We start from the raw sequence: 16030 nt of genomic DNA on the forward strand, positions 1-16030 counted from the left end.
GGCTTTGAAGCCCAGGTAGCATAAGCTGATTATCAAGTCATTCTGATGATGGAGGATGCCCGAGCTTTTCAACATTGACAGTGTCTTTTCAAATGGAGACATACTATGGTATCATTTTTGTTCAGGTGAGGGCTGTTGTCTGCTCTAAAAGTAATGCCTCCTATGTTATTAAGTTGTCCCACAAGATGAAACTTCCTACTAATATCATGTTACATTTTGTTGCCATGTGTCAGATGGCAGCAGAGGGACATTCTTACAAACTGACATCTGACATGGAAGTGCATTTGAAGCAATGATCTGAAACTGAATTCCTCCATGTGGAAAATATGGCACCCATTAATGTGCACTTTTGCTTGCTAAATGTTTATGGAGACCAACCAGTGGATGTGAGCACAGTGTGATGGTGGTTGGAGCATTTCAGCAGTGATGGTACCTACAGTGTGTCAACTCTGCTGATGCAGATTTTTATGAGCACAGCATGCAGGCTCTTGTTCACTGCTGGTGAAAATGCATAGCTAATGGCAGTGACTATGTTGGAAAACATTGTTTTGTAGCTAAGAATTTGTTCTATCAAGTACTGTTATTGTTCTCTTTGTGTCTGGAGAAGTTTCCATGGAAATAAATAGGAGGCATTACTTTTGGAGCAAGCTATGTACAAAATTACTTGTTTTCCCTATGCCTTTCTACACATTTTCTGCTGTAATCCTGTTGTAATCATGCATGTGGAGATCAAATGCATATGAATTATGGTGATTGCCAAGTCAGCAACTAGTTTATCTTTCTTACCTTGAATGCTGTTTTTTACAATGGATGGCAGAAATGCCCTTGTATGCCTTTGCTTATAGCGAAGAACTAGCATAAAGAATGTATCACAGTTTGCTTTTCAGAATATGTTGTGTACTTCTCTTTTAACATTCTGTTGTACCAGATCCATTTTACCCTTGCTCTGCTATAGGAGTTATTTTTCTTTCATCAATGATGATTCCACTGGTTTCCTCATCTGCAAAAGCCTGTTACCTTAGTTACCTTAGCCTGTGGACTGGCACAACTGATTGATAGTGTGGCAACTCAAACACAGACTTTCACTTAAATGAGAAGGTAGGTAAAAGATTTGCCCTATTACATACATTTAGGAAGGCAAAACTTTGAGAACTGGTAATGTCTACTGAAGCACAACACTGAGCAAATAGCTCTCTGGGCAAAAAAAATTATGGCCCCACAAGCTAACCACAACCTGATAAAAACTGTTAAAAGATATGTGTCTCTCTTGCAGAATATTCTCCTTTGGAGCTCAATGAGCAAAGGTTCATAATGATTGTGAGCCTCAGTGACATAGTTAGGCCTCGGGGATGCCAGATTTCTCATTTCTTCTATTTAGGTGTATCTTCTTGTGTTTGTATCAGCATAACCACTGTCAGTTGCTGACAGGTACCTGCGGTGTTAGCTCTGCTGTATTTCACTGTTTTTTTTTTTTTTTTGTTTTTTTTTTTAAGTTATTTTTCCCTCTGGAAGGAATTGTCAGCAGTCAGAAACACAGATTTTTTTGCTCAGAATCATGATTAACCTTATCTTCTATTTATCACCTTCATGAAAATGAGCAAAGAATTTAAAGAAGAGTGTGTAATTACCTAGATGATCTCCTTGCTACCATACAGGTGTGCGTCTTAGTCCCGCCTACATCCCTCCTTCCCTTCTTTCCTCCTTCTCTTTCTCTCCCTCCCACTTGAAGAAAAGAGGAAGCTGATGGCAGTATAACTCACTGCACTTATAAGACAAGGTACAGTATATATCTGCTTCTTTCTGTAATAAATCATTACAAATAACAGTGTTAGTAGCAAAGTTCATTGCCAGCTGTTTACTGTGCAGAAAAAATGCAAGTCAGCTCTTACGATAATGCAGTGACTAGGAGACTGCAGGAATAAAGTGCTAAAATTTATTCCACTCTGCTGTCAAGAGTAATTTTAATTAATTGTTCCTTCCTTAGCTTCTGATGTTCTTTCTCTATTTGTATTTATTCTCTTAGTTGCTAGTATACTCCTGAGGCAGTAAAAGCAGCAGAGCTTATGACCACAGACACAAAGCCACAGAATGATCTGAGTTGAAAGGGTCATTAAAGCCCACCCAGTTCCAACTCCCTACTGTGGACAGGGCTGCCAAACAACAGGTAAGGCTGCTCAGAGCCCCATCTAACTCAGCCTCTAGGGATGGTGCATCCACAGCTTCTCTAGTCAACCTATGCCAGTGCCTCACCACCCTAAGATTGAATGATGATTTAAAGCCATTTTCCCTCATGCTTTCACTACACTTCGTGATAATGAGTCTTCCTCTTCAGTTTTCCTGTAGGTCCCCTTTGGAAGGTCTCTGTAAGGTCTCTCTGGAAGCTTCTCCAAGTCTGGGCAGCCCCAATTCCCTTACATTGTGGCCTATCATAGAGATGTGCTGCAGCCCTCAGGTAATTCCTAGAAGCCTCCTTGGGACTTGCTCCAACAGGTCCATATCCTTCATGTGCTGGGGCCCCCAGAGCTGAAAGCAGTACTTGAGGAGGGGCCTCATTAGAGTGGAGTAGAGGGGGACAGTTACCTCCCTTACCATTTCTGGTAAAGTGTATTTTACTTCTACCCAAGCACTGTGCAAGTTGCTTGCTGGCCTTAACTACATTCTCCTTAGAACCTCAGATCTCTGAGAGCAGCTGCAGAGAAACAGCCTGTGCCTTTCTATCAGGTTTGTGGTGCTGCCACCAGGTCTGACACTGGTGCTGGTTGCTGTCAGTTATGTTACATGATTTTAGCCAATGGCTGAGCATTCAACAGTGAGATGAGTGAAAGCTGAATGGAGAAGCATATGTGATGCCTCCCTGTGCTCACAACCAAACTAAAAGGGAGGCAGTTCCCATCTCAAGAACTTCAGGCACTGTGTGGCAGAACATTGCAGCAAATCTCTGCCCTGAGCATTTAAAAATGCATGAAGAACAACAACAAACTGTTAAAAGCACTCATCCTCCCCATATCATCTCAAAGATTTTCTCTTGAAGTGATTTAAGGAAAGTTTTGGTCTGTGAAGGCTCCTGTTCTTTGTTTGAAGTGCGGCATGGAAATTGTGCTGTTCCTTGACCCCTGCCTGCTCCGCTGTCCCAAACTGCACGCAGGCAGCTTCTCCACATTCTTGCTTATGTCATTGTTTATTTTTGTGGTCTAGAGCTGTGTCTCTGTGTACTGTGTTAGCTCCGCCTCCTGCTCAGGGACAGATCCAGGCTCTCTGCTCACTACCAAGTGGCAGCAGTGGGAGTAGGCAGTGCCAACTGGACTTGGCTCAGGGGCCAGAGATGCTGGCAGGGAACAAGGCTTGGGCTGGAACAGGGAGATGGCAGCAGAGATCATGCTAGGAACCACAGAGGGAATGCAGCTGCTGCCCTGGGTGGCTGGAGCCATCACCCTGCTGCTGACAGTGGTAACTGTATGCTCCCTACCCTCCTTGCTGAACTACTGGTGGTGGTGGCGGGTGATGAAGCCCATCCCAGGCGTCAGCCCATGCTACCCCTTTGTGGGGAATGCTCTCCTGTTTGAGCGGAAAGCAGAAGGTAAGGATGGCTTACCTGCTAGCTGTGGGGTCTTTGCACTGTGTGGGGCTTGATGCAGGAACCAGTCTTTGGGAGATGTGTGCATGGCCAAGTCGCGGCAGGTGGCAGGATGTGTCATTGCCCATAGGTATCTTTTGGACTATGGACTACTACAGAAGAAAACTGAGAAATGAACAGAGAAGGAGAGAAACAAAACTGTTATAAACGTGGTATTACTTTTAGTGAAAGATTAGTTGGAGGTTGAGTCTGATAGTGGTTTCCAGGTACTAGTACTGGACTTGGGACTCCTTCTTGCTGTTAGAGATGGGGAGTGAAAATGCTGTCGAACACATTTTTGCAGGAAGTGTGCTGGGCTGTCTCCACAGGAAGTACTGTTTCGTAACACAGACCACTGTATCCATAGCACAGCTCATATCTGTAATCCAAACAAAGCTTTTAGCTTGGGAAGCAGAAGCACTTCAACAACATTTTCCTTAGCGAGAAAGTGCAAGGGAATTCCAGCAAGCTAAACTACTAGGTTGTTTTCAGATTTAGCTCTCCGTTAGGTTTCTGCATTTGATTCAAAATAACTTATTTGCAAAAATAGCAATTTTTACTGTGTCTGTGTTGATCACTAGTGCCTTCTTTCAGCCAGATTCTTGAGAGAACACAAATGCAGAGAATTCCCTTTCTGTTAGATATCCTGTCTTGCACAGGAAGGAGCACAATTCCTTCCTGAGGAGTTCCTCTGATGGGAAAACTTCTCCAGCTGTGCTGGCAGTGAAATAGTAGGGTGTGTCTATGCATGTCAACCTGCTCTGTGCACTCACATTCCTGGCTCTGTCAGGCATGATGCAAAAAGGGAGTCACAGGGAGTGCATGGAAGTAATGAGAACAAGCATAGCATGGATCTACACATTGTTCAGTGCTGACACAGAGATGTTCCCTCTGCCTTTTCACAATGTGTACCCTTGCATCCTGTGGAAACATAACGTTTCCTCTATATACAACCTTGCTTTTCCTACATACACAAATGAGAGACCTTGGTTGGAAGTGAGCAGAATCAGAATGTAGTGCCATTAGAACTTTGCATAAGGCTAGGGAATGCTGTATTTGGGTATCTATAGGGAAACCAGTCATCATTCTTTCCCTTCTGTTTTGGGACCTTTGACTTTTGAACTCTACATAGGCAGTGGGAGGAGACCATTTGTTTTTTAATCTGGGTGTGAAAGGACAAAGACAGATTTAATACTAGACATCTTGATAGCAGCCACCTCCTCTAGAAATCTAGAGTTAGCCTGATTGCCTTCTGTGATGAGATACTGGGACCTGTGCGCATGGAAAAAACACAGACACTGTGTAATTGGGTTAAGCAAAGTCTTTGATATCCTATCCCATGCTTCTGTATAGCTGAACTAGAAAGATACTGGCTGAGTGGATAAGAAGACGGGTGGAGTACTGACTGTCTCACTACTCTGAAATTCAACTGGCAGCTGTGCAGTGATGCAATTTCTCATGTGATTCATGGCATAGATGATCATATGAGCATTTGTGCCCTTAGAGATAAGGGCATCTGAATTGCTAAGTCCACAATGTCTTTGTAAACAGCCATTTATCCTTCAGTAATGTTTCTAAAATGATGAGAGTTGTTTAATCCTTTGATAGCCTGCTTTTAAAGTCCTCTGCTACTAAATGTTTTGAGTGATAATGGTTCCTGCACAATGCTCTGCCATTACTGTGTGATGTGTCACTTGAGTGTGTATCACAAATGTACCATCTGTGGAAGAAGTATCAGATGGGAAAAGGTTTGGTGCAATACTTGGGAAGTAAAGTAGTGTCTTGATGCAGCATTTTGGCTAGTTCCAAGCAAATGTAAATTTTGATGATGTTAATTTGGTTCAAAGTTATAATAGAAGCACTGTAGTGCAGCAGGCCTATTCTACAGTGCTCTGAAATAACTTAAGTCAAATTGTCTTGTCTACAGTTTGGTGAGGTTTCTCCAGAATACAGAAACTTTGAGAGCGTGGCCATAAAGAAGTGCCCCTGTGAGCACTAATAGACTGAAGAAAAATATGCTGTTTGGTCATCGTAGTGAGATAAAACTACAGCAAAAACATAATTACAGAGCATAAGATGAGAAACTTCATCACAAGAGTCTTTCATCTCCAGCAAAAGAACACTTTATCTGCTTTTTCAATTCTAGGTTTTTTTAAACAGCTACAACAACATGCTGATGAATTCAGGAAACTGCCAATGTTCAAACTCTGGTTAGGTCCGCTGCCTGTCACGGTGTTGTACCATCCTGATGCTGTGGAGGTAAGTGTGCTTGTCTCCTTTTTTTCAGTTTTACTATCATGCAAATCAAGCTCAAGCTGTTAGTTTCTATTCTGTCAGTGTAATTTTTGCAAAAAAGGGCTTGAACTGATTTAACTTGAGGTTAAACTTGAACTGATTTAACCTCTGATCCCATGCAAAAGAAAAGCTGAAAACATAGGAATAAAAAAGCCTAATCTTGGAAGAATTCAAGAAGAATGAATCAGCAAATGAAAGCATCTAATTAATACATTTTGTACAAAGAAACACCCTCCCTTAGCCTTGTTTTCCTGTGTGGAAGCTTCTGCTCCAAAAAGATCAGAACTGGCAAGTCCATTGTAGGGAAGTCTGAGCTACTGAAATAGATGTAAAGCATTCTGAAATGCTATTTGCAGTGGTTATATCTATTTGACTTTTGCATGAGAATTGATGAGTCCTTTTTGATATCATGAAATGTAGTTGCTAGTTTAGCTGTGGATAGTGATTACCATTGAGCTGGGAAGGTGGAGTTGTTTCCTTGCTGTGATACACAGTTTCCATTGAAACTGGGTGGTAACATCACATTGACAAGTGGGCAGAAGTGAAAGGCAAGATTGAGAACAAAGATCTGGTGTGCAAAAGGTGACCTAAGGGAAAAAAATCCAGAATATGCCACTTGTATCAGCTTGTGCTGAAATAGTACACGTTTTATGAGTGAGTAAATGTTAAGTTTCACTCTATCGTCTGATGACATTATTTAGTGCTATTTTGGTTATTTATGAAAGTAAGGAAAAAAATACCCCTGTTTAGGGACTGCTAGTTGTTAAGCTGATTGCTCTATGATTTCAATGTGGTATTACACAGAATCATAGAATTGTAGGGGTTGGAAGGGACCTCCAGAAATCATTGAGTCCAAACCCTCTGCCAAAGCAGGTATTATTGGAGATGAAGGGGTAATATACTTTTCTTGCTGAAAAACATCTTTGCAGATGCCAATTTTTCAGCAAAGAAATGGTACTTCCTTTGAATTTGGCTGAGTTTGGCAACCACCGGGTTTCTCTGAGCTCTGCTGGTGACTTTAGGGATATTTTATATTTTATTTTATTTTATTTTATTTTATTTTATTTTATTTTATTTTATTTTATTTTTTGAGGAAGATAAGGGGAGTGGAGGTAGTAGGCTCTGAGTATTTCACTGTTTCTTGGGATTTGAGATATTTACGAAAAGACTTGAAGGTGTAAATTTTGTGCTTCCCCTCATACCAGCTGGTGCGTTTTCCTGTGGCTGAGGGTATTTTGATGGACAAACTGAAGCTATGCAATCTTTGCTGAAGATATCTCTCCATCTAACAAGTGATATTTTTTGCCCTCCTCTCATTTTCTGACAGGTTATTCTAAGTAGTTCAAAGCATATACAAAAATCATTCCTGTACAGATTTCTGCACCCTTGGCTGGGGACTGGACTTCTGACAAGGTATAGTAAAATACAAATTTGATTCATTATTGCCACCTCAGAAGTTGCAGGCTATATGGTAGGAAGAGTGCTTAGTGACAGGAATGTTGTGTGCATCTCTGGGCAGGTATAGATAGCAACTCTAGAAATCTTATTTGTTGTGACAGTCTTGGCTACACTTCAGCTGCTAATGCCTGATAAAAATATTTTGGTGTTACGTATTTCTCAGTAAATCTGACCATTGATACTTTTTTTGCCCGAATCTTCAAGCAATCTGTTTTGAAAAGTTGCATCCTGTGGAAAGTGGTGTCCTCTAGTTCGCTGCGCTGTATGTTCAGTGTTTTGACTGTTATGTCAGATAGGATTACTGTGACAATACTGTTTGTGTACTGCTTACTTCAGTAGGTGAAATTGCAGACTTTCTTGAGGAGTCTTTCTTGATGTTGGTGATGCTTTGGGGTGAAATGGGAGAGTATCCGTACTCAGTACATTTTCCTTTATGGAATGGAGACTTATAAGGAGTGATCCTGGCTCAGAGTGCAGGCAAGGAGTGGAAAGAAAAAAGAGCAGTGGTGTAAGACTTTTGTGTTCGACGGTCTTTGGCAGGGTTGAGGAAAGTTTCTGATTTGGATAATGCAGATATTAATTCACCAGAGCAAGGCAAATACAAGTCTGATGCCTCTATGCCTCTTCTTTGTACATCAAATTCCTCCTGTTAGCAGTGGAGCTTTGTTGCCTATTTAGAGTTCTTAGTGAACTTCTGCTTCTTGATGGGACCATGCTGTTTTAAAAGCCAGCTGTGATTGTGTGGTGTAGAAGATGCAAGTATATACGGGAGGATGAGAAGTGCCATTTTACCTGTATTTTGTTTGTGTCTCTTACAAAAGAGAGGTAGTAATCAATAGCAAAGTGCAGAGTTGAGGTTCCTGGGTGTACGTGTGGCATATGCTCCCAGAAACTCATTTTGTCTCCAGGTAGGCTTTTAGGGATATTTTTACTTCCTTGAGCTTGCAAAACATAGAAATATTCTACTCTCTTTTAATGTTACATTTACTCTGCTGGCTAAGAGCAGTTCAGGAAGACAGCAAGCTAAGCTAGCCCAATGGCAGGTTAACTGGAGAACTATTGTGATAATTTGCCCTGTAAGAAGAGCATCCAGTTGTCTGCTGATGGGACGCCCAATTCAGAAAAATGAAGAAGAACCTCCGAAAGCAAGTACCACAACCTGTGGCTCTTTCACAGACCTGTGGATACTTTGTAGACAAATTTTGAGACAGTTGTTCATTGGCATGATATCCTCAGCATTCATTTCCAAGATAGTCAGAAAATGGGCAAGCACAGGTGGTGATCCACAGATACGATGTGAGTTAGGCCTTAATGTTGAATAGCCGGTTTGTCCTATAGATAGATTCTGCTCACTCTCTCTGAATCTGTGCACAAAGTAACTGGCTGCATTGCTTGAAGAACTGTTGCTAACATCTTTTATTGATAGCAGATACGGAAATGGCAGTTTGTACTTCACAGAGAGCTGAAGCAAGAAATGTTTCCCACTTGCTCCTTCTGGTGAGCGTAATAGGGATGTTGAAGAGTCAGCCACAGCATGCCTACCTATGAAGTTTTTCCTGGTGGAAGTTTTTACTATGTGCTTCCTGTAATAGTGAGCAGTTGGAGATTCAGCCTTTCCCTTTCCCCTGTCACTTTTGCAGCACTGGAGACAAGTGGCGGTCACGGAGGAAGATGATAACTCCCACATTCCACTTTGCAATTTTAAATGACTTTCTAGAGGTTATGAATGAACAAGGGGGTATTTTGTTGGAGAAACTTGAGAAGCATGTTGACAAGGAACCATTTAATATCTTTATAGACATCACTCTGTGTGCCCTTGATATTATCTGTGGTAAGTTCTCTTCAGTTCTTGTGGTGGGGCTATGAATGATGCAGATGCTCATAATGGTACTGCGTTGTGAGAGGAGATGAATGTCTCTGCTTACTGCGTGCAAGATCGTCCTTTCTCCCATAGTCCATGTAATGGGCCATTGATCAGGTGAGCATTGAGCTGAGCTTGTGGGATGAGCAAGGCAGAAGCAGGAATCTGCAGCAAGGTTTTCTGAGGAGCAGGGTTTCTGTGCACAGAAACACAGATCAAGATTGTTATCTGTAAAGGTTTGTATGTACTTACTTGTCAGATTGACAGTGTGGTGACAATCAGAGGATGGGAGCAATATTAACACTGTGTACCAGGGACTTTGAACTTGTGCAACAGTGATAATTTCCTCCTTCTAGAAACTGCGATGGGCAGGAATGTGGGTGCTCAGGACAATAAGGATTCTGAGTATGTTCGTGCAGTCTACAGGTAAGTGGAGATTCTTCACTTCTTTGTAATTAGGTTGGAATTGTTGCTGCCAGTGTTACTTAATTTGCTCTGTGAGCCAGGAGTGGAGATGAGGGTGATACAAGTGGAATTAGAAAGCAAAGAAGGCTAGGAAAACTCCTGAAATTCTTCTATCATGAGTATATGCAGTGGGAAGCTGAGGCTGCAAAGAGGTGTCAGCTGCCATTCAGTTAACCTGTGGTACTGGAGGTAATAATTCCTCCTCTGAGGCTCTGTGTCCAAATGTATGTTTGATTTTTGATTCTTGAAAAAGTGCTGTGAATGTAATTTTTGTTGACAAATGTTACAGGATGTACTTTTTGTGCTCTTAGGATGAGTGATCTAATCCAACAGCGACAGAAGAGCCCTTGGCTTTGGCATGATCTTTTGTATCTTCTGTTCAAGGAAGGAAGGGAGCATGAGAGGAATCTTAAGATTCTGCACAGTTTTACAGATACAGTATGGCCTCTTTTTTCTTTTTTTAATGTCACGTCTTACTTGATTGGTTTTGCATTTGGTAGATATCTTCCAAGTAGGACATGAAATCAACACTCCTGATGTACATTTATTAGGAGGACTACTGCTCTGTGTTGCTGAGGAATACCATGAAAAAAGGCAGTGCCTGGTTTTTCTGTCATGTGGTCTCAGTTTTGAGCAAAGGAGTGCACTACTGCGAAGGAATAGTGCAATCAGCCCTTTCAAGCAGAACTGCTGAAATAATACATCCAGGTTCCCACATCAACTGTAAGGCACTTTGGCATGGAAATCATTGAGCATACATTACTAGCTTTGTATAAAATGCAGTCTTATTTCACTGTTTTAGGCTGTGAAAATAACACCCATTTCTCCCACTGAGTAGAAGTTGTGCTGTTTTTGCCAAAGGCTGCCCTTCTAAGCCCACTGTTACAAGATGTTACCAGGAGGCTGTTTTCCTGGAAATGAGTGTATATAACCCTGCAATGTCAAGGTATCAGGTTCCTATAGCAGATGAAATAGTCCCAGAAATTTTAATACCTCCAATGAGCTGTATTGGCTATATACAGCTATGTTATATAGAGAAATGGGCATTCCTATCATACTGGGTTCTGTCAGAGTGAAACTCAAATGAGAGTTATTTTTAAGTAGCTCAGGTTGTATTTTGCTTACTCTTAATGGAAATTACAGCAGTGAAGGATGTGAGAAAAGGACTTGAGATAATAATAATTCTGTCTTCTCATGTTGGACTGATGCATTAGATATAAGAAGTGAAATATTTGTAGAAGATGACAAAGGAAGTAAAATAATATCACTTAGTGTTGGTGCTGACAGAAAGCAGAGATAATTTTGAGTGTATGTTTAGTGTGGGAAACAATGGGTGTGTAATTGTATTCTTCCACATCCAGTGTTTGTTCTGAGCAGAGTTATGTACTGCACAGCCCCTTTTCTTGTGTTTTTCCCTCTCACTGATTTTTTTTTCCTGCTCTTGTTGATTTTTATTTTTTTTTCCTTCTTGTTGTTGTTTTTCTCTCTCCAACAGAAGCTCTCCATCTGTCACACTGACCTAAAAAGAGTGAGGTCAAACATTACTCTAATACCAAAGAGAAGCTAGGAGCCTTCAGTGTAGTGTTTCCGGTCATGCTATATATAATTCTGATGTGGTCTTGAGGAGTGCCCTGGGTTTTCTTCCATCTTCTGGGTTTTCCTGAGGCTGGAAAAATGGTCCTTTTATTAGTGATTGTATTGGGTTAGATTTCTTCTTGGTGGTTGTTCTGTTCATATTTTTATAGTCTTCTCTGACTGGGACAAGAGGGACATAATTCATCTAATATTTTATATTTCATCATTTTTATCGTTCATAAAGTCAGTTAAGGTTTAAAAGCTGAAGCTAACAGCTATTCTAATTAAGCCTACCTAATGTGGACTGCTACAGATGTTAAAACATGTTGAGACAATTCTGTGTGGTGTAGACTGTACGTATACACTGCATGCATCATATCCAATATAATGTTTTTAATTTCAGGTCATTGCAGAAAAAGTTGCAGAACTTGAGAACACCAAGCTAACAAAACACGATACTGACATGAACAGTGAAGAAAAAAGTGGATCCAAAAAGAGAGAAGCTTTCTTGGATATGCTGCTGAATGCCACAGACGATGAAGGGAAAAAACTCAGCTACAAGGACATTCGTGAAGAAGTAGATACTTTCATGTTTGAGGTACCCAAGAAAGCTATTGTGTTTTGTTTTTCTTTTTTTCCAGAATGCAAGATTCACCTGTTATAGGTAGTGATCTTTCTTTTTCTTAGTTTGGGAAGCTGCTTTTAGTATCAAGTTATTTTATCCCAAGAAGCCTAAGAGGAAACACCTGTAGGAGATAAATTATCTATCTAGAATTTTATGCCTGGACAAAATGTGGAACAGTACACGTGGCAGGTCCTGTCTACACAAACAGGCTCTGTTTATACAAACAGATATGTAATAAGACATAATAAGAACTTGATGACTGAAATGGAGCTTCTGCTACAAGTCTCATCCATACTAATGAGAACTCTAAATGTTTTCAATATTATGCCTCACATCTTTGTCAGTTCTTTCTTGCCATGTTGGCTGTAACTTTCTGTTTCTGTCACAATTGTGTCTCAGAGGAGCTCAATTCAGAATTGTATTAATGCCATTTTAACTTAGAGAAACTCTTGCTGTTTTACCATTCCTGAAATACTCCATAGCATGCAACATTACATAATAAATGGAATTCTTTGAAGCCAAACAGATTTGATGGTCAACCTTTACTTTTTCTGTTTCCATCAGTTGCTTTTCTGTTTGTTTCTTTTGTTTCGTTTTGTTCCTTTTCCATATCCTTTCACTATGCAGTGCTGAAAGCACTTCTCTTAGCAAACCAAATAGTATCTTCTCCTCTGTCTACTCAACTTTGTCTAATTAGACCATTCTGGGTAAAGTTTTTGAAGATTACAGACAGTGTCCCTGGTACATTTACTGTATCAGTTACCAGCACTTGATGTCATAGACTGGACAATAAAAGAAACGATGACTATACATCTATTTCATTGCCTAGATATACAGAGACACTGCTCTGATCCAACACTTATCAGGAAGGGGAAAAATTGCAAGAATTACTGACCTATGTAGAGCCATAGGAGCCAGTCACTGGATTCCTGAAAAGGAGCAAGCAACAGGCATCACCATCTGGGACAACATGCAATTTTCAAGAAGCAGAGTAGAAAAAAGGATTTTTGCTGGGTTGTTTCAACACTTTTTCACTTTTAGTCAGTCTTCAGGCACACAGTATGAATCCTGAATCATCTTGTGTGTGTAGAATAGAGTTCACTCTTTTTTTTTTTTTTTTTTTTTTTTTTTTCTCCCCCATAAGGTTGCTGGAGTAATAGAGCTCACTTACCCTGCTAGCTGTATTTATTTAGCATACTTGTGCCCAAGTACAGAGTTGAAGTGAATGTCTTTGTAAATCTTGATTTCTAGGGTCATGATACAACAGCAGCTGCTATGAACTGGGTCCTATATTTGCTTGGTAATCATCCTGAAGCCCAGAAGAAGGTTCATCAAGAACTGGACGAGGTGTTCGGTATATTTTCATTACTCCTTCATTAGGGTTATGGTGGTTTTTGCATTTGTGGATGGGGCTTTGATAGAATCATTGTTAGCCTAGAGGTAGAATTGCATGTAGGAACAAGTCTTGTGGTCATCCTGGAGATTTCAGTATCTGGGTGTGGTGGGCATTGGTACTGGATAATCTGTAGGAGAATACAGCCTAACTAATACTTATGGGTCAAGGCATATATTCAGTGTCTGTATTACCACCTACCTTTTCCTGTTTGATGCTTGTACATTATGATCTCAACTGCTGGAGGGAGATGGGATGTGCATGTTTATTCAGAGCAGAGTGAACCCATCTTGTTCCCCTTTCATCCCTATTTTCTTTTGGGTAGGCAACACAGAGCGTCCTGTTACAGTGGATGATTTGAAGAAACTTCGATACCTTGAGTGTGTTGTGAAAGAAGCCCTGAGGCTGTTCCCTTCAGTTCCTATGTTTGCACGTTCCTTGCAAGAGGATTGCTATGTTGGTAAGCAACATTCAGTTTGCTGATGTTTGCCACTTTCATTCCAGCAATTTTAGTGGAAGTGTTTCCCAAGTAAAGGACAGGTGTTTTGTTTTTCTGTGTGGTTGTTTATAGGAAATCACTTTTTTTCCCTGCTGTTTTTTAGTCTTGTTTTGTTGTTGTTGTTGTTTTATTTCCTTCTCTCCTTGTTTTCTTCCAGGTGAATATAAGCTACCAAAAGGCACAAATGTCATTATCTTAACTTATGTGCTGCACAGAGATCCTACGATCTTCCTTGAGCCAGATGAATTCAAACCTGAGCGCTTCTTCCCTGAAAATAGTAAAGGAAGGCACCCGTATGCTTATGTGCCCTTTTCTGCTGGCCCCAGGAACTGCATTGGTACGTAGCTGAAGATGAAGACCTCATAATGTACCAATGCTGCTAGTAGTGTGGTGACCCTGGTACCAGTGAGTGTATAAGAAATTGGAGACTTGATGTGACTGTTGCTGGCCCCCCAAGGTTCTGAGTGTTGTCTCCCCTGTCAGCCTTGTGCTTGAGCTGCAACAATTTTTTTCTCTCCAAAGGTTTCCTTTCTTCCCAAGGCCCAGTGCATATCAGTCTGGTCTTTCCCCTTTACTGCCTGTCTGTCATGACAGCTGCTGTGTCAAGACAAGATTGCTTCCAGCCTTCTGTTCCTTGCTTTGGGATGGCAAAGCAGTTCACCGTGGAGCAAGATAAGACTCTTCCTGCTGTCCTTATGCTGCACCGTCTCATGCTGTGTCATTCTTCCCTTTCCTGGTCCCAAGAGAAGTGATAGGGCTGTGTTTTGTTTTAGATCCATGTAAACTTTGGTTAGTCTCCTGTTTAGTGTTTGAGTCCCATGGACTATGGGAAGAAAAATGTGCCGTAAGTTGGCCAAGAAATGACAGAGATGCCATGCAGAGAATAGTAACTCAGTAGTATCTGTATGACCTTAATTTTAGCTCAAAAAGTCCTTTCTGCCCTATGTTCCTAGGGGTATCACTGTGAACAGGCAAGTGTTGCTGCACCTTGACAATAACATATTTTTTTGCTGCCCTGTAATCCGTAGGCCAGCGCTTTGCACAAATGGAAGAGAAAACTCTTCTAGCCCTCATCCTGCGGCGCTTCTGGGTGGACTGTTCTCAAAAGCCAGAAGAGCTTGGTCTGACAGGAGAACTAATCCTTCGTCCAAATAATGGCATCTGGGTTCAGCTGAAGAGGAGACAGAAAACCATAACAGACTGAAAGGAAATTCAAGATTCTATTTTTCCAGAAACTTCCAAGCTACTTGAACTGAGATGTGTTTTAAATCAGATGTTTTGATAGCAGTCCTGCAATTTGTTGGATTTAAATGTTATTGCTGATTGTTTAATCAAATATGATGTTCTAATAGACAGAAGTTACTCTACTTTTCTTAGACATGAGAATTTCATGCTTATTTTTGAGTTTCAAAACTTTAAACATCATGTCTTGGTGCCTTATCTCCTCAGATGAAGCTACTCTATTGCAACAACGCAAAAACCCTGAAATTAAGGTGCTAACAACAGTAATGTTTTTGATGGAGAGAGCTGATTATTTTTCATAGCACCTGTGAAATAACCAGTAGTCTCAAACTTTCTGTATGTTTCAGGGGGCTTTTTGTCTGTTTTTGCTTTAAGAATACAAGTGAATAATTCTACTTGCCACAACTTTTTTTCTCTTTTGGACTACATCTATGAAAATGAAGCAAAAATCTCTGATAAATGTACTCCTCCTTTGTAAACATTTACAGTAGTTCTTAAGTAGAACTGTTCTGGATTATTTTTAGCACAATCTGCAATAAACAGCAATCCATATAGTCATAACATGAATGAGACAGTGTGCAAGATGTACAATTTCATATTAGCAGATACAACGTATTATTACAAGTTCGGAGAATAAACATCTATTTTGCTTCAGAATTGAATAAAATTTTATTTGTAAAAATTATATATCTGGTAAATCACTGGTGATTTATTAGTTTCTATCATCGGTTCCTGGGTGGTGATGAATTATCTGGATTTTATTGTATTAGTCAAGGCTCAAAAAATGAGTCATTCTGCTCTTGCCTTCTGGAATCCTGAATTCAGTGCAGAGAATTTAGTGCTTATTGGTGCTGAAGAGAAATTACAGAGGTGGAATGAAGTGCCTGCAGAAATTTGACTGTTCCATCTTTAAGGAATCTCAGGTAGAATCAAAAAACACTCAAGCAACTCTGTGGGGTGATGCAATGACAGAAGAGTATAGGTCCTCTTTGGTGAGCAGAGAA

General features: G+C 40.6%; 1 protein-coding gene across 2 annotated transcripts; it reads left to right on the top strand.

The window, feature by feature from the left end:
- The first annotated feature begins 3218 nt into the window (after nucleotides 1–3218).
- On the top strand, nucleotides 3219–15713 carry LOC125691634 (cytochrome P450 4V2). Of its 2 annotated transcripts, none has more exons than XM_048941171.1 (11): nucleotides 3219–3577; nucleotides 5760–5872; nucleotides 7236–7321; nucleotides 9007–9197; nucleotides 9584–9653; nucleotides 10004–10130; nucleotides 11671–11865; nucleotides 13144–13246; nucleotides 13611–13745; nucleotides 13942–14121; nucleotides 14307–14925. In XM_048941171.1, the coding sequence occupies exons 1-11, from the start codon at nucleotides 3361–3363 to the stop codon at nucleotides 14534–14536; spliced, it is 1647 nt and encodes a 548-aa protein (XP_048797128.1). In that variant the 5' UTR covers nucleotides 3219–3360; the 3' UTR covers nucleotides 14537–14925. The 2 variants fall into 2 exon arrangements, with proteins under 2 accessions (XP_048797128.1, XP_048797129.1); XM_048941172.1 differs by having other exon boundaries at nucleotides 3222–3577; nucleotides 14813–15713.
- Nucleotides 15714–16030: the final 317 nt, after the last annotated feature.

Source organism: Lagopus muta, chromosome 4 (genome assembly GCF_023343835.1).
Source record: "Lagopus muta isolate bLagMut1 chromosome 4, bLagMut1 primary, whole genome shotgun sequence".
Lineage (NCBI taxonomy): Eukaryota > Metazoa > Chordata > Aves > Galliformes > Phasianidae > Lagopus > Lagopus muta.